Below are 21955 nucleotides of genomic sequence, written 5' to 3' on the forward strand. Positions count from 1 at the left end.
AGTTTGCAAACCGTTTTATCTGAATAAAGTCTCTCCTTTTACTGCAGACGGGCGACTCCTGTTGGCATTGGGTGGGTGGCAGTGACTTTCCGTGGACAATGCTAAGATCCTTTGCCACTGATGGACAAAGCCCTCCCCCTTCTAGAAGCAGCCCACCCTTTCGTGGCCTCTGCCTGCGTCGCCCCTTCTCCTGGGAGCCCACGGCCTGACGGTGTGAACCCAGTGGGAGCCCAGGAAGGGCACCTTCCTCTTTCCCTCTGCCCTCCATAGGCCTCCTGTGTTTTGATGAAGGAAACAGCGTCCGAAGGCCTCCCTCTGCCCTTGAGACAGAGGCGCCGGTTCGGTGTGGACGAGAGCTGGCGGAGGCAGGGAGGCGCGCAGTTATGTCTCCGCTGTCTGTGGGACCCCGCCTGCCACGCACATGCCGGTCATCGGCGCAGCACCTACTGTGCCTGAACCTGAGGAGCTAGAAAGACTTAAAAAGAGACACAGGTGGCAGCTCTTTCCCCTCAGGCACTGCAAACAGGAAAAGTAATAAAACCGGTCATTTGAAATCTTGCCCAATGTATGCTAAACAAATAGTCCGAAGATGCTTCAGATTTAAAGCAAAGATAATCCTCTAAGCGAGTGACTTTCTCCTTCCTTCTCTCTCAGGCTTTTCCTCCGAACGCCATCACCGTGTTTCTTTACTGCAGCTCGGTGACTGCATTCTTCACAATAATCAAGCTGGTCAGCTATCGCCTCCACCTCATGTTTGATAAAGGAGAAGCCATCCAGCAGCAGCCCCCGAGGAAGAAAGAAAAGCCAAGTGAAAACAGGGGGGCCCGCAGCGAGCACACCCCAAACCACAAGCCCGCAAGGTAACACCGCTGATCAGTGCATCAGCTCATAACCTCAGTGTTTTCGTTTTGATTGAAACGCTTAAATTCTCCCCTCATTCATCAGTGGCCTGTGGCAATGTGTCAGTGCAGGCGGATGCAAACATGGACGCGGGCACGCACGCACAGCCCACCCTGGGAATCAGGCTGGGCTCGGGAGTGTTACCCTGACCCTAAACCTTGCTCCGGGATCCCTTTCAGCAGCGTGTTTCACTTCAGTATTTCTCTTTCCTGTCACGCTGGCGCCTGCCAGAGTGCTTTCTAAAGGAACGTTTGTGTTTGTTAATGTAAAAGTCATCAATCGCATAGACCCGAAAAATTGAGAGTGATTCTCGGGTCAGCATCGCTGCCTCTGTTCTTGCCCTGATTTCTGGTTGTTCCTTAAGACGTGTCCTATTTTAAAGTAATGTTTATTATCCTCTTAAAAACATGATTTGTACACAGTGATGATGACGAAATGGAATCTAGGGGGAAAATTGTCTGGGGACTAATGCCGAACGAGTCATAGTTCGAATTGCTGATTTCACTGCTCCTGTGTTTCTCCGCTTGGATCAGCAACGACAGGCCGACCAGCGACGGCAGGAAGGGGCAGGCCACTCAGAACTGCTCTACGCCCCCCCTGCGCTGCAGCTCCCGAGGGCCCAGCATCAACTCCCACCACTCCTCCGGGCTGCTGGTCAGTGTGGGGCCCCTGTTCCTCTCCCTCGTGGGCTGGGGAGTGATCGCACCCAGAACGGGCGTCTGCTTGCGGTTGTCGTTTCCATGCACCTAGCTGTAAACCGGCCCTTGTGCTTGTGGGGTATCACATCGCAGGGTGAGGAAGTGACCTGGGTGGGGCTTGGGCCACGGGAGAGACACTGGTGCATGGTGCAGGCTCCACCTGCCCGGCCTGTCGCCCTGGCCGGAAGGACCCCTGGCTGACCTCCACCTGGCTCTCCCTCCCCTGGAGTCGGCTCCACCTCCAGAGGCACCTCAGACCACACCTGTCTCTTGGAAAATCAGTAAATCACCTCTTTTCTAGATTCATTTTTTTTGGCTCCGGTCACTGTCCTGTAAAGTAGTACCTTATTCCGTCTCCTTTTTAGTTGCTTAGTTTCCAGGCCCCCTTTTATCCCAGGCCGGAGTCTTCGCTGGGTGTCTGCACTGAGATGCACACTTTTGTGTTTGTTTTCCTGTCCGTGTCATTGGGAGCGTAAGCAGAGCGGAGACAGTACCGTCCCTCCCCCGCGTGTCATTTAGAGCCACGGCGGCTGCTGGCTGCCTGGAAGCGGGCGGCGAGCTGAGTCGTGATTGATTTATGTTCTTTCCTTTATTCAGGAGTTGCCAGCACAGGAAACAGTGGAGGATCTCAAAGGTAGGGTGCCTCCTGTCATCATTTAATCTTTTATCACAGCATCCTCCTCAGAGAAAAAAAAAGAGCTTTGCAAAACAGAATCCCAGTGAAAGAGTTGGAAATAAGAAGTATACCTGAGACCACATAGTTATACTTTAACTTCATTTATTTTACTCTTCATTTTACTTGTCATCAGAAGTTGTATGTCATGTCTCCATTCGAACTGACATTTTATGGGTCATACTTCATTGTCCCTTCTCCAGTCTGGTCCTCATTTCACATGGCTCACAGTAGCAGGTCTGAAGTGGAATAAGTTTATCATCGGCATACAGACTTGAAAAACGACGGGAACTGATAGCACATTCTGCGTACCTGCTTTTCTTTCCAGTTACACTTTTGTTTTTCTGGGAACTTTCTTTTATTCCCCCCGCCCCAATTTTTGTTTTTACTTCTTTACTAAGTTTTCATTTAATTTTCTTATTATTCCTTCAGAAGACTTAGAAAAGACCATTGCGAGGCCTAAGTTAACCCCTTCTTGCCTCTGTAACTGTTTTTTCCAGTGCCTCTACAAAGAGAAATTCACGCTCGATTTAAAACTTGAAAATAGGGTCAAATTTTATTTTCTGGAAAACAGCTGAAATTAGCATCATGGCCTGAAAGCCTAAATGAACCTTCTTTTTCATCACTCGGATAAATTCCACGGACAATAATTCATAAAGGAATATTCAGAGCATTTTGTCTGTGTTACTACTCCTGAAATGACGTGTGCGTTAGTTGGGTTGCGGGTGTTTTAGTTACTTACACACGAAGTTCACAGCAGCGTTGGCTGCAGCATGTTGGGCGGGGGCTCCAAGTTATTTTTACCAACGAGCCGAAGGCAGAGCGGAGCGAGGATGTTCCCCGCCTGCTCCGGGCACTGCCCCCTGGGACCCAGGCCACGGGCTGAATCCACCTATGGCAAGGGTTAATTTAAAAAATACATTACCTCTTAAGCTTTCATTCTTTTCCCTAAGATGCCCATTTGTTTTGATCATAAGGTGATATTTTATATTACTTCAAGAGTTGTGTTACTTAATTTCCTCTCCACTGTTCAAGGGACATGAGAAGTAAATGACAAATTTTTTATCCCATTTTCCCTGTGGCTTTGCGGACCCTCGGACCCCCGAGAATACACGTCACGATAGAAGTGAAGGAAAAACTGAGGGCACTTACCGACTGAATGGCCATAGGCTGGGGAAGGTTTCCAGCCTGAGAGGCTTGGGAATGGCGGGGTCACCAGCAGACACAGAGAAGCTGGGAAGACAGAGCTCATTTCAGCTGCCGTGAAAAGTGGATGCTGCTCACAGATGCATTTTTAAATGTTTTAAAAATGCATGAATCACATCAGAAGTGCAAGGTTATTATTGTCCTCAGATCAAGGTGCCAACAAGCCCAGTGCCTCGTCCATCCTATACATCCCCATTTTACAGATAAGGAGGGTGAGGCTAGAGCCCTGGTCTCAATGGAAGGGCTTTGCTCCCCTGGGCACACCTACAATGTCTCAGGCATTTCTCATCGTCATGACTGAGGGCAGAGTTGCTACGGCATCCGTAAGTAGAGGCCAGGGATGCTGCTAAACATCCTGCAATGCGCTGGACCGCGCAGGGGTGAGTTACCTGCTCCAAAATGTCACACATGCCACAGCTGAGGATCTTGGTTTAGAGGGATGCAGTAACTTGCCCAAGGTAATGTAGCCACTAAATAGCAGATCCAAGCATGTGGCCTCCCCAGGCCACAAAACAGCAGAAGCTAAAACAGAGTCTGAACTCTTATTTTAAATATAGAGATTTTGAGTGGAGGTGGTGTTTTTCAATTCAGCATCCAATCGCTTTGGTCCCTGGTGCTAATTTAGTTTTGTTGTTATCAGGTCTGGGTCTGGGCCATTATTCATCGGTTCCGAATGCTGATAAAGTTGCTGTTGTTGTTGGTGGCAGGTGTTATTCTGGCAGAAGACCACCCGGTAGCACCAGTGTCATCTCCCTCACCTGGTGTCAAAACAGAGAGCTCACCTGCTTCTAAAGTGTATGTGCCAGAAACTGTGACCACACCGGCAATCCCAACGAAACCAGGAAAACATGACAAAGGGAAGGGCGGAGGAGGCAAGGGGCAGCCTCTTCGCCACCGGTCCGAGGGCGGCCTGGTGGAGAGAGGCACCTTGAAGACCTTGCCGCACCTGTCCCTGTCTCAGTACGACTTGCTGAAAACAGGTGTTTCCTTCCAGCCCTGGGGAAGCGAGAATTCAGTCCTGACCCCAGAGCCCGTGAATTATGCCCAGGGCTCCGTAAGGGAACAGTTGCAAAGCAGGTCACCTCAGGACAGCCTGAGCAGCAGCTGGCCCCAGTGTAACACCGTCATCGTCCAACCCGGGCAGGAGCCGGCGGATGCCTCCCAGCAGGTGGACGCCTCCCAGCAGGTGGACGCCTCCCCACAGGTGCACCCGCCCTTGACCCAGCAAGCGGACTACTCAGAGAGTGAGGTGGCCGTGACTCTTATAGATACTTCTCAGCCTGGAGACCCACTGAGTCTGCACGAACCCATTAAAATCGTCATCACCATGAGCAGTGCCCCGGGCTCCATGACAGACTTGGAGAGCTCACTCCACCTGAAGGTGGTTGGCACCGAGAGAACAGGTTTACAGTCTGGTGCTGAGCCAGCCACCCCAGGGGGCACTAGCACCCCAAACGTGGAGCAGAGAATTCCTGTCATTACCCTCGAGCTGTCTGAGGACAGGGGAGGAGCCATCATGTGTCCCGAAGGCAGCGGGAATCAGAGGACTCCAGAGAGACGGGTGGTGGAGGCCCCCTCCGCTCAGTGTCCTGGCTACGAGTCTGGGGAGGGGGCAAACGCCACAGAGCCCCTAGTTCCTTCCCGGGGAGACCACTGCGAGACAGCCCCCCCACGCACACCCACGGTGGCCCCCGAGGGTGAGCCGGGAAAGGAGGGCCAGGCCAGCCTTGGCCCACTGTCTTGTAAGAGCGGCCACGAGAAGAGACACGCCCGGGTCCTCAGCATGGACAGCGGGACTGACGTCTTCCTGAGCAAAAGTTCCGCAGAAATTGCTAACGATAAAGAGAAAGCAATGCCCACTTCCAAATCTGACCTCGAGGCGAAGGAGGGACAAACGCCCAACGAATCCAACTTCCTGGAATTTGTCTCCCTGTTGGAGTCCATCAGCACCTCCAAGGCGGTGGCAGCCAGCGAGAGGAACGGTGCCGCCGAGCCCGGCGGAGACAGCGGGCTTCCCGGAGGTGAGCCCCACCGGCCCTGTCCCGATGGATGATACAAGGAAGGGGGTGCTTCTCTTCGTTATTTGCCTTCTGTGGTTTGACTTTGCAAATAGTGGGACCACTGTTGGGCACTCATGCCACTGATATTTGCTGAAGGTGCCAGTGCTGAGCTATGGGATGAGCACATAGTAAAACTGGCTCCACTGGGAAACTTAAGGCATAGAAATGGATGTTTGGCTTCCCTAGAAGGTGAGGGTCTTTAGTTACAAGGAAATAAGCAGTTAAGTTTTACCACAGTGACAAGAACTCGCAACAGATGCCTGTCTCTTCCTTTATAGAATAGACGCTTTGGGACGGCTGATGGTAAAGTGAATTTCTGTTAGGTGAATCCACTTCTCTGCTGAATCCCATTATGAAGTCCCATATTTGGAAATCCCTAATCACCTCATGCGGTGAACATAATGATAGCACACAGCCAGCCCTTGGTTTACACAGGCGCTGGCCTAGCACCTGACGTGTGTGAACAGGGCGACCGGACCTTGTGGTTTGCCCAAGAGGGTCCTCATTTACTCTGGTTTTGCCAACATAATTACTAATTGCACTGCCTTTCACTCTCTAAAGCGTTCCCAGTTTGAACAATAAATTACAGTTACTCTCATATGAGCTCCTTAACTCCTCATTTAACCTTATGATATGGGAACAATTATCATTCCTTTCTGCAGCTCAGACACTTTCATAACTTTCCCAAGTCAGCCTAGTAAGTACCGGGGCTGAGCTTTGATCCCACGCAGTCTGGCTCCAGACCCCATGCTCGTAAAGTATAAACTGTACTTCCTGTGTGAATGTAGAATTCATTTATGTTCAGGTTACTTAACACCACTGGGCCTCAGTTTCCTCACTGGTGAAATGCTGTTACTGTTTAGGGTTTTTGCAATCTTTTCACTTTATTTTTTTATTTTGTTTTTAGATATTTTCATTGTTTTTAGAGAGAGAGGAGGGGAGAAGGAGAGAGCAATAGAAGCATCGATGTGAGAGCACATGATTGGCTGCCTCCTTCCTACCGGGGATCGAGCCCACAAGCAGGGTATGTGCCCTGACCGGGATCGAACCAGCCGCCTTTTGGTGCACAGATGGTGCCCAGCCAACTGAGCCGCACCGGCCAGGGCAAAGTCTTTCCACTTTATATATTCACGTTTCTGATTTTTGAGTACATCATTTCTGTGTGTATCTGATGAGATAGTGTCTGTCCAGTAGGATCGCCTGCTGGAGGCTGTGATCTCACACGGCAGCTCCTGTGTTTGCTGTGGGTCACAGCGTCTCTTAGTGTCAGAATTGGCCCTGGGCTGCTGGCTGCACTTTGCTCGCTGGGACAGTGGAGGGGCTGGGGTTGAGGTGGGGGGTGGGGTGGGGGGCTTTGGCTCCATGCTGGCAGCTCCCAGCAACCTGCTCTGTCTCTTTTGTCTTCCCCATGCTCCGCCAGGATGGTATGCTTGCTGATTGGCTCACTGTTGATTAAAATATCATTAAGTTTGAATATTTAAATTATGTAAAGTGAATGTGTTTTCTACTATTTAAGATTTTGTGTACAGAGTAATAACAGGAAAGGTTCAGTTCAACTTTTTAACAGACATAGGCAGGACAAGATAGCATTGGTTACTTTGAGATAAAACCCTTTCTGATTTTTTTAGACAAGGGTATTCATTTTCTATTTAATATAAAGATTCATGCCTCTAGACCAGCACTGTCCAGCAGAACTTTCTACAGTGATGGGAGTATCCCATATCTGCTATCCAGTACAGTAGCTGCTAGCCACATGTACCTATTAAATAATGGAAATGGGGATTGTGCAACTGAAATTTTAATTTTATTGAATTACTGAATTTTAATTCATTGAAATAGCCACACGTGGCTGCTGGCTACTGTGTTGGGCGGTGCTGGTCCAGATGACCCGTGTCTTCCCCGGAAGCTGTGGGCCCGGAGGTGGGGCCCTGGCCTTGGCCCCTGACAGCGCAGGGCTGGCTTTTGGTTTGACAGTGCCAGCCGAGTGAGCGGACAACTTACCAAGTCCATCGGCCACAGCGTCTTGAACAAAACCAGAATAATTTACTGTGAGCATTCATTCAGGAGAAAGTGTGAAAGGCTTTGCTGTCTGGTCAACTTCAGACTTTTATTCTGATTTCCCCACAGGCGGTAGATGAGGTTTCTTTGGTTTGTTTTCTAAGTTTCTGCTCTTAGGATTTCCAGCCAGCCACGTTCAGTCAGAGCACCGGGAAAATGGAAATCCGGGGGGTGTGCCAAGGGGTGCGGGTGCTGCGAGGCTCTCTCGGGGAGGGACCACGCCCGGTGCGGGACTTTCAGGTACAGCAGGGAGGGGGGAGCTGGAGTGCGTGACAGCTTCTTCCAGGGGAGGGCGGAGGTTTTTAACCGAGGGGTGAAGGAAGTGTGAGGAGCCGTTTAGTTCTTGGAAGGAAGTCGGCGCCGAAGGTGGCAAATTAGGTGGTGTTTCAGTGGTGCCTTCTGTCTGTGTGATTGTTAATATTTCCTTGCTCCTTCATCACCAGATAATAGTTTGTTATTTATTTTCATCTAAAACCTCCCTTTGGAGTGTATTCGTTAAACAGCATGTTCAGTGATACTGGCAGGCGAGGGGATGTCCCCTAATCTTTCTCCTGTGTGGCGGAATAATGCTTGAGATCAGTGACTTCCCAGCTCTCTCTCCTGTTCTTTTTTTCCTCTACTGTGTTCTTTATTTCCATCCAAGGCCATCTCCACAAGGGTTTCGGGGTGTCTTCAGGGCTTGGAGATACCCTAAACTTCAAGGCTATGGAAAACCACACACTTCTCAAAATACTTTAAAACCATAGTTTGGTTTTCTTTTGCTAGAGCATGATTTTACTTGGAGAAAATAAGGAAAGACCACACAAGGGAGAAGCAAAGGCTGCTATTCAGAGCCCTCGAAACATCACTCGCGTTTGGGCAGAGACTCGGGCAGGTGGAGGAGAGGGCAAGGAAGGCCCAGGTGTGCTGACTGGAGGCTGGGGGCCTGGAAGCTGAGGCGGCTACTAGAGCATCCTAGGTGGTTGGTGAGGGGGACGTGCCTGGCTTTCTCTGGTTGGTCCTAAGTTGAAGGTGGGAACACAAATTAGGGAAGCTGCCAGTTATTAATCAAGAGCTGGCCGTTTGGGGCTGATTATTACAGGGTTATTATTTGGCTTCTTGGACTGTTTGCTAGAAATAGTGGCCTGACTTCCTACAAGTACATAGTATGTTGGCTTCCTGGGCTGGTTACTGGATATCATGGGTTGATTTGGGGGCTGGTTGCTGTAGATTGTGGGTCAAAGTTGTATTTTCATATCTATTGTCCATTTGTATATTTAGTTTCTTCTAGACTTCCTAAGAAAATAATTATGGATGTATGTAGAGATGCTTACTTAAGAATTATCTATAATGCCTAAAATTATAACAATAGGGGCTTAGTTCAATAAATTATACTGTAACAATGTAATATTATAAAACTACCATTTTTGGATGATATAGAAGAATGTCTAATGTCATTAAATGTTTATAATACTTTAAGATAAATATAACAGTTATAAAACAAAATCTGTATTATGATTTAAGTTTTAAAAAAAATGAAGTAAGTATCTGCCTAGAAAAAAAAACACTGGTGTGATGTTTATCAAATTGGCTTCCATATGGTCATGGTGGGGTTAAAAGTGATTTAAGTTACATTTCTAGTTTTAAATTATATACAGTTAGTGTGTACTGCTTTATAAAATTCTAATAAGTGCATTTATAAAGGTAAAAGGAAAAGATAGTCTATATGTTGACACATGTAATGTACCTGTTCAAGAGAAGGAGAGACTGAGGTATTAAGAGATGAGAACAAATGATTCCACATATATGTAGTGTGAAGAGGGAGGGCTGTCTACACGTGCCTTTCCTAGATTTTTTTTTTTTTAATCCTCACTGAGGATATATTTTCCATTGAATTTTTTTTATAAGAGAGAATGGAGAGGAGGGAGGAGGGAGAGAAAGAAAGCAAGAGAGAAACATCGATGTGAGAGAGACACATCGATTGGTTGCCTCCCGCAGGACTGGGATCGAGCCTGCAACCGAGGTATGTGCCCTTGACTGGAAATCGAACCCATGACCCTTCGGTGCATGGGCTGATGCTCTAACCACTGAGCAAAACCAGCCAGGGAGCCTTACTACAGTTTTTTATGTGGCATGATTACTGGGGAAAGCTATTGTTATGATAGCCAAATGTGTATTTTGAAAACTGTGAAAACTTCTATCTTGCCAAGCTGTCAAATGAAATGCAAACATATTTGTACCAAAGACTTTCTGATGGTAGATTCACAGATGTGCTGGGAATGTATATCTTCAGGACTCACGTGGAAGCCAGCAGTGCTGCTCTCATTAGTTGAAATCTGTGATTTTATACCCCAGGGGAGCGGACGTAACTTTACTATTTCAGGCTGAGGCCGATCTTGCTGCGCTTTCTGGATGACAGGTCTTGAAAGGATCTGCAGTTCGAACAACTTGGTCCTGTCTTTTCTGGCAAAAACTTACTCAGCAGATAGTTGTTGGTATCTTTGGTCAGGGGAATACAGCGATCACTGTCACTGTGACCTGTAAAGTGTCTGTTGGAGTGTGTCCCCAGACAAGGGACAGCTGACCTTTAGAGTGGATTCCATTTGCGTAATGGTGTAAGCTGACACTTGTCTTCTGTCCATTTTTAAAGAGGATTCTAAAAGTCAGAAAGACAATCTGTATCTATTGATCTTAAAATTCTTACCTTAAAACATCCCCAGGGCAAGGAGCAGGTGGAGCGTCTCACTGTGTCTTCCACAGGGCCAGGAACGTAGTTCAAAGCCAGTTCTGCCTAATCAGCATCTGCTTTGTGGAGGGACCAGCTCTGTCGTTAGCGTGGAAGTTTAGATTTGGGGAATGAGTGAAAAGAAAAGAGTCATGAAATCTTAAAATGGCAAATTCAACCTTGCTCCATAGTAGCCAGGCTTGTTTATGATGCCGCCCATTTGTGACTCATGAACCTTTCAGGCCTCGTCACATGAATGGGTGATTCTCAGCCAGGTAAGCCAGGGTCCCGGAGTTATTTCACGGGAGTCCCTGTATCTGCACGTGAAGTACCTACTTGTAGATGTCTAAATAACGTGTCTCCAGCACACACGCGCTTCTGTTTTCAGATGTATTTAGGTACTTACAGAGTGAAATGAAGTTTATTTAAATGCATTGAGTTCATAGGTGCTATTTAGGTTTTCTCTCTATCCTTGTTTCGGTAACTTATTTCCAAGTGTTTTCACACTAATTTCTTATTTAAATATTATATTAACACATAAACTGATCTTTTTCAGGTATCTGCTCCCAGGAGAGGAAGAATGAAATCCTGGAAGGTGAGCAGCCCAGTGGACACAGCTCCAAGCAAGGGAAGCCGGACGTCCCGAGTCAGGAGCACACGCGCACCAGCCCTGTGCGCACCGAGCCCGCCAAGAGCACGGCCCTGTAAGGATAACTTGCTTATTCAGCTTCGCGTTGGTGCCAAGTGCGAGGTGGCCTCACTTGCTGGCTGCTCCTTTTAACGCTTTGCTAAACGTAAGGACGAGCTCCTAATAGTGTTTGAACCTTTTATGTATGTTAAGTTTCCAGGGCAGTAGACAAAGACAAATAATCTACAGGGTGACTTCCCAACAAGACAGCTCTGTCTTGCAAGTCATCAGTGGGCCTGAAACATCCGTGCAAGATGAGATCTCGGTGGACGCCATGCACGTCTTCATTGATGAGCACGGTGAGTCCTTGGGGCTCTTGCTAAAGAGGAAAGAGGGGCAGACTGGCAGCTTTTCTAGGATTCCACGTGGTCTCCGGGCCTGAGTCTTTGCAACAGGAAAGCTTAGTCCTACGATTGTTCACATATAATGCTCTTAGAACAGAGTGCTCTCTCCTGCCCCAGGGCCTTTGCGCCCACTGTGTCCCTGTGCCCGCAATGTGCTGTTCATCCTTCAGATCTCAAGCCTGAAGAAAGTTCTTTAGGCAAACTTTTCCTGAACCCCCCAGGCGTGATCAGATTCTGTTCTGTGTTGAAAATATGACCTTGATATATATTTTTAGTGTCTTGTTATAAAAAGAATTTAAAGTAGTAGGAAGAAAGAAAAGAAAACAAAGAGGAGGGAGGGAGGAGGGGAAGGAGGGAGGGAGGGAGAGAGGGAGGGACCGCTAAGTGACAAGTTCTAAGTTCTACAGATAAGGGATGTAGCTCCTAGTTTTTCGAGGATGAGTCTTGGCTTAAGTCCCTTATAGATAAATTAATGCTTGACTCTCAGAAAGATCTGGGTTTGAATACTGAATTACATGGTACCCGACCTATAGTCAGTAGTTTTGCTTTGAAGTGCTTCCTGTCTGCGGAAGTGCAGAGGGACGTCTACGTCCTGAAGTGGGGCAGTGGTACTTCTGCCTCAGCCTCCAGGGGGCAGTGGTCGCCGCTGCTAAGGGTTCGGTGGGAGGACCCCTCAGGTCCAGGTCCAGCGCTCTCCTCAGCATTCCAGCTGCTCACAGCAGACAAAGTTAATTAGATTCCCGTGTCACCTGAAGAAGGAACTCCTGAAACCTCTTCTGCGGAGAGACCGTTTACATTTACAAAGTGAACTGATTTTCACACCCCAATACCCTCAGCCTCTTTAGCAGACTCTTGAACTGCAGATTAATTCCATCTCTCGCTTTTCCTCATTACCCGGCCGCCCCAGCAGCCAGTGCCACTGCTCAGCTGCAAATTCAAAGGTAGGGATGTCCCACGTGGTCCTCCAATCAAAACCACACGCTGAATGAGCCTCCTTTTGCACATGGCACAGACCAACACCCAGCCCCGGCGTACACAGAACACACTGACACATGGAGAGAATATACAAAAAATGCACTGATGAGAATATATAAAAGTGAATTAAGAGATGATATAAATTAGTCTATCAAAAGCAAGTAATAAGTAACTAAGCCAAACTTGTCTAAGCGTTATTATCAGAGAGATGCCAGAGGAAGATATTCTTAGTTAACTTTCACGTTTATGGAGAAATATATGGAGTGGATCTAGACTGCTGATTTAAAAAAAAAATGTTTTTATTTATTTTAGAGAGAGAGGAAGGAAGAGGGAGAGAGAGAGCAAAACATCAATTGGCTGCCTCCTGCACACCTCCTACTGGGAAGTGACCCCGCAGCCCAGGCATGTACCCTGACCTGGAATCGATCCCGTTACCTTTTGGTGCACTGGGTGACGCTCAGCCACGAGCAGCACTGGCCAGGGCGTGATTTTTATTCAAACAGTTCAAAATGTGTTTTCTCTAACTTGAAAAAAGTATGAGGTGAAATGATGGTATACTAATAACTGCGTAATATTCTTTGCTGAAATGTTGTGATTTTTGTAGGGGAAATTAGATCCTGTTATTTAAAATCTGGAAATCAGAAAGAAGGCCCTTCCCAGCACCAGCCATCAAATTACGACGGCTTCTCCCACGCTGGGTAAGTGACCTGTGTTTTCAGGTTTGGAAGCTGTCGCATTGCTGGGGGACATGCAGCTTCTTCTGACTGTAGCTGACATGAGGATCCCGCTATAGAGAGAATGTGTTAATCTGTTTGTAGGTGTCAAAGCATGTGGGTTTTGTGTGAAAGAAAAGGAAAATCTGGCATTGCAGAATAATAAAAAATAAATGGAACCATTGTCATAGTAACTGCTTCCAAAAATGAGTATAACCTGCAGGTGGGAGCAGTAACGCCCCTTCCAGAAAGATGGTATGCAGCTCTAGAATGTTATTAAGTTTGTCCCAAGGTGTGGGCTGGAAATGTCATTAGTTCCCACCCGCACAAGTGAAGGCAAGCTGTTCTGTAGGTATATAATCTAAACATCTTTTTCGCTTTCCTTCTAGATGCATCAGGTGGCTTTCTGAGGCATGTTAGTCATGATATTAGCTTGCATATCTAGAGCTACACGGATTAGTGGTGGCGTTGGGCAGCTGTCAGGCTGATCGGTGGCAGACTGAGTTCATCATTCATCCCGACTTAAGGATTCTTGGGGGATGACCCAGAGGGACCTGCCCCAACTGCTTGCTCTAAGTGTGGACGTCAATTTTTCACGTACATTTCGTTGGAACTGTATGTGTACTTGAGGATTTATGGGAGGCTTTAGAGATTAACCGGAGTGCCGCAGGCTGCACGCACAGGGAGTGTAAAGGGAGCTATAGGAACCTTAATTCCAGATCTTGTGGTTCCGTGTTCCTCCCCAAGGTCAAAGTTTCCTTGCCGGGTGTGCATGGGAAATTCAAGGGGAGCCTCCCGGGTGCCTGGAATAAAGGCCGTCCTTGTCCTTGTCCCTTCGCCGCTGGTGGAATTCTGTTCTGTGCCAGTCTTTTAGGGTGTCCTCTCGTCACTGCCATGGCTGCTTGTCACCTGCTTAGGGATGCTGGTGTCCGCCTCGCTGGCAGAGCTGACGGGCCTTCCAGGTGATGGCTCCCCCAGCCGCGCAGTCCTAACTGGGCCCTGACCCTGAAGCAGCTTCGTGTCCAAAGTCACCCCGTCACCTACATGCCTTCCACTCTTCCTGTCTCCCTCAGGTACCCACATACCCGTCAAAACAGACAGAACACAAAATTCTCCTTCTCCAGCCAAAAACCGTGCAGAGTCCCCATGTAAGTGGAGAGGGAGGTTTGAGGTCCACACCCACGCTCAGCCTCGGGAGGTGCTGTCGGCCGGCTGACGAGTTTAGTCATCAGAGGTGGCAGCTTTCTTACAAACTATTTAATTACATGCGAGCACAGCTTTGAAAGCTGCCCTATTATTCTGTGTCCCTCAGTTGAAAACTAGTATTTTTAAACTAAATTTCAAACAAATATAAACCCATTTTAGCCCAAAATAAAATTCTAAGACTTTTTTCTTGGATAAATGCACTCACTTTCCCCCTAGGTAAATACTTTAACTGTTTTTGCTGGTAATGCCAGTTCGCATAAGGCCACACGTCCAGAGCCTTAAAAAACGAAAATATACAGCAAGCAGATGAGAATTAGAGAGAGCGCCTCTCCAGAGCCGCCCTTGAACTTGCTCTCTCCCCTTCACTTCTCTCGTGATGACATTTCCTCTGCGTATCGGCGCTCCCTCCTGTTTCACCCGCCCTCACTCGAGCACCCTGGCTTTGGTTTGGGCCCTGCATTTTCTCGCAGTGACAGAGTGTCCACAGGGTCAGGTGGTGGCCCTGCTGGGAACGCTGAGTGTCTGTGCCAAGCTTTCCCGTGATGCCAGGGGCTTGGTGGGGAGTCTCAGAATATCAGTCCTCCTGCACTCTGCCTTTGCGTGTCGCAGAACAGTTAGGTCCTTTCATGTACACGTGAGGGAAATCAGGTCCTGTAACGGACGTCTTGGGTAGATGTCCTCAAGGTTGGTTTCCTTTTCTCCACCGTGCATCACCCTCAAACACCTCACCCTGTTGGTCAGAGATGCCTACAGCAGCCCCAGATGTCATGTCCCCTCATTCAAGTCCAACGGGGACAACCTGCCTCTTTCCCATGAACCCCAATGTAGGCCTCATCGTATCTGATTGGTTCTGACTGGGCCAAGTACCCGAGCCCACTCACTAAAGCAAGTACTTGGCTTGGGTCTATGTGCATAGAGAGGGCTGGGGCTGCGGACTCATTCTGAGGATCTATGGGGTGGCTCTTCAGAGGGAAATTTGGAGCAGGGTGGATGTTGGGCAGCAAAAATCAACAGATGACCCCTGAGGACTCTCTTTCTGGTAAAATGGCAGCTTGTAAAAGCAGCTTTCCCCTTCAGGAAAAGCTGTATGTAATGTCCCTTGTCCTCTCTAAGTTTTCTGTCTGTGAACATTCGAATAGACAAGGTCTTCGTCCACCAGCCTCAGTTGGTTCTAAGTTGTCAAGTTCTAGGCCTTTGACCATGTGCTTCGTCCCCAGGTAACCTGATAGGACATCAGCCTTGAGAGTTCTAGGGAACAAGAGCACATAGCCATGCTTCAAAGATAAAATAAAATAATACACGTCTACTGTTCTATGTACAGACTGTCACTTGAGAACATACATGTTCTCTACACTGACTGCTCTCTGAAATGAGTGTCTTTGGTGGAGACCGTGCTCCGGGTGCTGTGGCCGATCCGTGCCCACTGGGCATGGGAGATGCACAGAGCTTCCTGTCTGACACAGGAGCCCAGAGCTCCAGCCACTACTCCTAGCAAAGTGACAGCACTGAAGCCACCCCGTAGGCACTTCTGGCAAGCAGTGAGGGGGCTGCTATCTGTTTAACTGATGCTCAGGAGAAATGGCCCCGTCCCACATGCAGTCAGGTGATCCTCTGGTTTAAATTGCTGTCTGACAGGCTTATATGATGGATGCTCCTACAGTCTCAAACTCCTCCCAGACTCGGAGACTTTAAAGCTGTGCCACCCATTCACAGGGGCCAATTCCTTCGGATTTGTAATAAGCCTTGGATGTCAGGGAAGCTCGTGATGTAATGATTTGGGTATCTTTGAATCGGTTGTATGAAAGAGAAGTTGTTTTAAAATTGGATAAAAGCAAACAAGCTGGTTCGGTTGAAATATTTTAATTACTGCATTAACATGCCTCTGTGTGTGTCTAGTGTGTGTGTGTGTGTGTGTGTGTGTGTGTGTGTGTGTGGACTGTGTCAGCCCCATCTCTAACCGTAAAGAAGGCCGTCAGAGCAGAACACAGCTGATAAGTGGATGCCAGCCGTCGCTTGTGTCCAGCGTGCCCGGAGCCTCTCTGTGGGAAGCAACCTTATGGTAGTTCCTGGCCCTGAAAAAAACATTTTCTTGTAATAGTTCATAATCGCAGCCACCACTTATGAAATGTGTATAATGTGCTAAGCACTGGACTGAGTATTAAATTATCTAATTTTATTTGGATGACAAAACCGAGAGCTCCATTTTGCAGAAAAGGAAACTGACATAGATTAAGAAACGCGCTCAGCCTGGCTGGTGTGTCTCAGTGGTTAGAGCGTCAGCCCTCAGACTGAAGGATCCTGGGCTTGATTCCAGCCCAGGGCATGTCCTTTGGTTCCAGGCTCAATCCTCGCGCTCAGGAACGTGTGTGAGCCGAGCGGGAGGCAACCAATTGATGTGTCTCTCTCACATTGATGTTTCTGTCTCGTTTTCTCTCCCTCCCCCTTCCACTCTCTCTGAAATGCAATAGGAAAAATATCCTTGGGTGAGAATTTAAAAAAATGAAACACGCTCCCCCTCAGTGTCTAGTAAGTGGCTGCCGCCCTCCTCCGAGCAGGGCCCCCTGCTCAGGGCGCCCTGGAGCCCAGGCAGGTAATGTACATGGGTGGAGGGCCTGTGTCCGGGACAGTGTGGTGGCCACTGCAGTTCCTGAGGCCTTGATCCCGTCCACAGAGGGCTGCTGCCCTAGCTTCAGTCTGCTCGGTAAGCCTGGAGTGACTAGATTTTCCAGTTTCTTCCACAAGGAGCTTGGAATCCTTGTTCATAGAAATCTGTTTTGTTTAATGTTGTCGATTTTAACTTTTTCAAAATGCTTCAGCCCACAGGTGACATGTGTGTGGTTGGCTGTGTCTGGTGGGTTGTCAGCTCCTGCGCTGAAGCCAGGCCTCCCCCCCTGCCCTGAGCCCTCCTGTGGCGTGGCCCGTCTGCTCACACGTGCAATACTGATATTGCGGTGCCCCTCGCGGTCCCCAGCGCCTGAACGGCCTGCGGTGAGCTGGCTCCTCCAAGGCCCTGTCCAGACGGCCCTGCCCACCCCCGCCCCCACGAGGCCCACACTTGCCGGCCTCCAACCCGTCTTCTTCCAGTATCAGTCCATCCGTCCGTTTGTCCATCCATCCATCCATCCATCCATCCATCCATCCATCCATCCATCATCCATCCATCCATCCATCCATCCATCCATCCATCCATCCATCCATCCATCCATCCTCCACTCGCTTCCGCCTTTTGGAATTCCCCTCTTTCAAAGCACAATCTTCTTTCTTATCAATCTCATCGTGGAAATGAATCTCCTTTGTGCTGCTGTCAGAGGGGTGCTGATCCCGCTTCCTGAGACTTCACCTCCTCATGTAGCACCCCCATCTCTTCTGGATTATACTTGTTTAAAGAAATGTGACCTTCACTGGCGTGTCCTTATAGCTCCCACGTGGCCCTCTGCCCATAGATATTCAATAAATACCGAATCGCTTCATTGGGAGTGACGGGCAGCCCACTGGTGCTGTGGCTGAGCAGCAGAGGAGAGGCTGAGCAGGAGTGGGGCACGGCCGTGGGGCCCTGAAGCCTGGCGAGGAGTTCACTCTTTGTTCTGTTGGTAGCAGGAGTGGTTAGATCTAGAAACGGCCGAAGAAGGTTGGGTTACCAGAACATCATCACCAGAGCCTCACCTCGTGATGGGTGAGATGGGTGTGATGGTGGGATGGGTGCAGGGGATGAGCGGAAGCACCAGCAGCTTCCCTGGGCCACACGTTTGAATTCAGAATGTTATCTTCTCCTTTTGTGAGTGAGAGATGGAGGGGGAAAATCCTAAAAAAGAACTCTCTTTAAAGCACGCCACACAGAAATCAGAGGCTGAGGCAAATTAGGTTTTCTTGTGATGTGTTCTGTTGTCTCGTCCACATGAAAGGTGCCTGTGACTGAACAGTGTGTCCTGGAAATCAGAAATTCAGTGTCTTGCAGCCTGAACCGTGGTCTTAGGCTGGTCCAGCTTCCAGTTCCAGCCCCAGTGTTTACTTTTTGTTTGACATCGAACAATTTGCTTAATCACCGTAAGCATCAGTTTTTTAACCGTAACTGGAAATCATGCCAGTCATTAATTCCCTGGGAGGCTTTAAAAATGAAATAGAATAGCCCATACAGTGTGTAGGGCAGAACCTGCCATAGAGGACACAGGAACTGTCCGCTGTTGTTACTGTCCCCAGACAGAAGCAGTAGGGCAGTGACTCAGGTTCACTATGACCTTATAGAGCAGAAGACCCTGACCTTGGGCCACGTGGAAGCCCTTCCTCTACCACTGTCATGAGTCACTTTATGGGATTTTAAGGTGGTTAAGGACCTTATATTCTCTAATGGCAATTTTGGAGAAGGCACTTCAATATTATATCCCTGGCTTTCAATGCCATTCAATTTTTAGCTTTCCTAATTTAGTAAGCATAAACTCTGATTTTGAACTTGGAAGGATTCCTGGTTGGGGCTGCTCTGAGCCATTCAGCCAAGAAGATATCGGAAAAGCAGCCTTTTGCCTATAAGGCTACGCGGTGGCTGGGATTGCCTCCAACTAGGCCATTAAACCACGGACTCTAATTATTGGCAAGAAAGCCAGCCCACCTCCCAGTTGCCACGTGACAGTTTTATATCCCTGACTCCCAAGGATGAATAGGGAATTGTTTGCAATGTAACTTCCATGTCTCTTTGGGGATTCCTGGGGGGAAACCAGGAGAGGAAACAAATTTCTCTCCCTGGCCCCGCTGTCACTGTGGGAACCAGTACGTTTCTCATAAACTGCCAGGGAAATGTGAGCAGCGTTTTCCGGTTGTACAAGGGCTGTTCGTACAGCAGGCACCCTAGGTAACATTATCTCACGTAGTTCTGTTTCCCCAGAAACTACAATGAGGAAACTGGCCTGAATTGCAGCACAAGACTCACTACTGAGAAGAGCTTTCAGGGGATAAGTTCAGTTCAGTGTCTTCTGATCCAGGGCACAGGGTTGACTCTGTAGCTCAGAGTCTAGAATGAGCCTGTCAGCCTAGAAGGTGATGTTACAGATCTGCCTAGAAAATCGCGGTTGATGTGGTCTGTCTGCCTAAAGAGCGAGGTGTGTTTGTGTCCGAAGGGTGCATTGCAGAGTGAATTTTTGTCATTTCTCCCATACATCTGGCAATTAAAGCTTGATAGTTTCTGGGTTTTTGTTCAGCAAAGATATACAATTCTTTGGTCTATAAATTCTCCCAAGTAACAGGGCAGAGCTTCCTTCCTTGGAAGACAGATAACCGTGCGTCAGGATTAATCCAGCTTTTCCAATGTCATGAGCCATCCAGTGAAAATGCATACGCAGTGCAGGCCTTCTGCTCTCCTGGGGAACGTGATGGGAAGACAGTATTTACAGTTTCTCATAAAGCAGGCATTTCACCACTGAATGGAGACTCGTCCTGGGGCAGATTAGTATAGAGCATTTTTCATCGGGGATTTTCGTACCTCAACTTTTCTTCATTTTAAAAGTGGAGTTGATTGGGTGATAATGTATTTATCTGTCTGGACTCACTTATTTTTGGCTTTTATTTGTTTCTGAATCATGGTGCATATCGAGGCAGATACTGTTCTGGTTATAAATTAGGCTTATTTTTGAAAGCGGCCCTAAATCCTTAAACCCACAGAGTACTGGACTCCTCAGGTGGCCCGAGGCCCCACCCTTAGTCTGTTGCATCCTCAGAGTCCTCCTCCTGCCGTCGGCATTATCAGCCTCTGTGACCCTTATTGCAATAAAACCCCCCTTGTTCCTGGGATCAGCTCTCAGGAAAGCCCTTCATAGCCACAGTGCTCAAGTATATACCTGGTTCCCAAAGAAGGAAAACTGGCAGAAAAGTGCAAAAATAATCATGTCTTTTAGACTCTTTTTTACATCATTCAGAAGCAATACTGATCCCTGGTTTGGAATTGCTGAGCCAGAATGTTGGGCACTGAAGTTAATCACTGGGGTCTTCAAAATGTAGAGTAAAATGTTGTGAGTTCTCCCATTATTAGATAGGCCCTGTTCTGTGCCCCCTTCCAATATAAGCTGAAAGTTTCACCTCTAATGTAAATACCTGAGAGTGTGTGTAGCTCCATCACTGTTGACTCACACAGCAGAGAGGTGCGTGCTCACTGCTTTAAATTTAAAGACTTTGGGGGTTCTTTGTGCCTTTGATCACAAAGCCAATTATGCAGAGGCCGCCAAGTTCCTGCAAGTCCCAATTTCTGTGCCCTCTCCTCTGCGTTCCAGCTGTCGCTCTCAGAGCCTCCCCCTGTAGTCCTCACCTTGTTTTCTTAGACACATTAGAGATGCAGTTTTCATTCAAGCACAGGTCATAAGTCTGGGAGGTGTCAGGCTGATTCTGGATCTACTTCATTCTCTGAGATACCTCTGAGCCCTGGGAAGCAGCCCTGTGGCCCAGTGGAGCTCTGCTCCCGTGGTCACAGCTCCAGCTGCCACATGGTGGCACTCAGCCCCCACGCTGGAGGCTCCGTCTGGCTCCCACTCTGCTGTCCCTTTATCTCAAATGCACAGACAAATTTTGCTGTCATATGAAAGAAGAGTTGTTTGCAGACTTTAAAACAAGAATCCCTGTTAAAAGTCTAAATAACAGGCTGTAGTTTTCAAAGCAGGGCAGCTGTATTTAAATATCCTACACATTGAACACTGTGGCTGTGACTTTCATTTCTGCACCGCCCCCGGGGGGGCTTGTTCCCGTGTCCCCAGAGAAAGCTTGAAAAACAAGACTGAATCAGCAGGGAAAGGGAGGCCCTCTCCCTCCCCCAGCTGGCAGCTGTAATTTTTGAGATCTGAGAAGATGAAGAATTTCAGGAATTTATTTCCACATCAGTGGAAAAATATAGCCGCACAGGTATTTTGATTATTTGTTACTCGTAGAAGCTTCGATGAATGAAAACCCGGGAGGCCAGTATGGTGGGATACTGTCACCGTCAATGTGAGACCCAGCTCTGGCCGTACAAAAGTGCACCATTCTGGCCCAGGTTCCGTTCTAGCCTCCAATCCGTCTTGATTTCCTTTTGGTGGCTGCTCTCTACGTAGTTTCCACCACTTATCACTAATTCTGCTATTGCTCTGAGCCCAATCGAGTTTAAATCGATTTATCTGTGCTATGACCCTGAACCCAACTAGTCTGCAGAGATTAGCCGGAGCGCCGGCTAATCGAGGCCAGATGTGCCCGCGTGGCTCGGTGGTTGTGCCGAGTGCGGTTACTGCGGATCTGGAACCTTTCCATTTCCACTGCCGTTCTACGGGGGGATGTCTCTTGAAGCCTAGCACGCTCGCGTTACATCTTTATTAATGTGGGGGAAGTCTTTGGCCTCAAGGTAGTAAAGCAGAGACCTTCTGTGGTTATGCAGCTCACGGGCCGAGGCTAGAAGGCCTAGAACAAGCAGCACATAGCCCGAGAGGAGATGCAGATAAAGACGGCAGGGAGGGGGTCTCCGACTGGTGGAAGGCTCCCGTGCGCTGGGACTTTCACCACACCGCAGCCTGTTTGCCCGGGTCACAGCTCCAACCTCAGGACCCCGAGAAGCGTAGCCAGGGGCTGAGTCTCCGTCAGCTGAGCAGTGCTTCCTGTAGCTTCGTCCCCTCCTGGCCAGACGGCAGGCCCCTCCACACAGGACAGTGCAGGTTTCGGATGAGACACGCCAGACGGGCTCTTTTCGTAAGGTCGCCATGCCCGGTCTAGACCACTCAGCCCTAGTG

The 21955-nt window shown here is 48.5% G+C and overlaps 1 protein-coding gene across 1 annotated transcript in view; it reads left to right on the plus strand.

Annotated features, from left to right (window-relative positions):
* The window catches only part of PCNX2 (pecanex 2), a 194302-nt gene that overhangs the window by 16310 nt on the left and 156037 nt on the right, over positions 1 to 21955 (plus strand). Inside the window, exons 2-8 of the mRNA XM_016195999.2 lie at positions 655 to 860; positions 1434 to 1554; positions 2196 to 2232; positions 4185 to 5498; positions 10856 to 11003; positions 11141 to 11286; positions 12911 to 13004. Coding sequence (XP_016051485.2) covers positions 655 to 860; positions 1434 to 1554; positions 2196 to 2232; positions 4185 to 5498; positions 10856 to 11003; positions 11141 to 11286; positions 12911 to 13004 — 2066 coding nt within the window. The remainder of the gene's footprint in view (positions 1 to 654; positions 861 to 1433; positions 1555 to 2195; positions 2233 to 4184; positions 5499 to 10855; positions 11004 to 11140; positions 11287 to 12910; positions 13005 to 21955) is intronic.

This window comes from Miniopterus natalensis, chromosome 21 (genome assembly GCF_054644295.1).
Source record: "Miniopterus natalensis isolate mMinNat1 chromosome 21, mMinNat1.hap1, whole genome shotgun sequence".
In the NCBI taxonomy this organism is placed as follows: Eukaryota; Metazoa; Chordata; class Mammalia; order Chiroptera; family Miniopteridae; genus Miniopterus; species Miniopterus natalensis.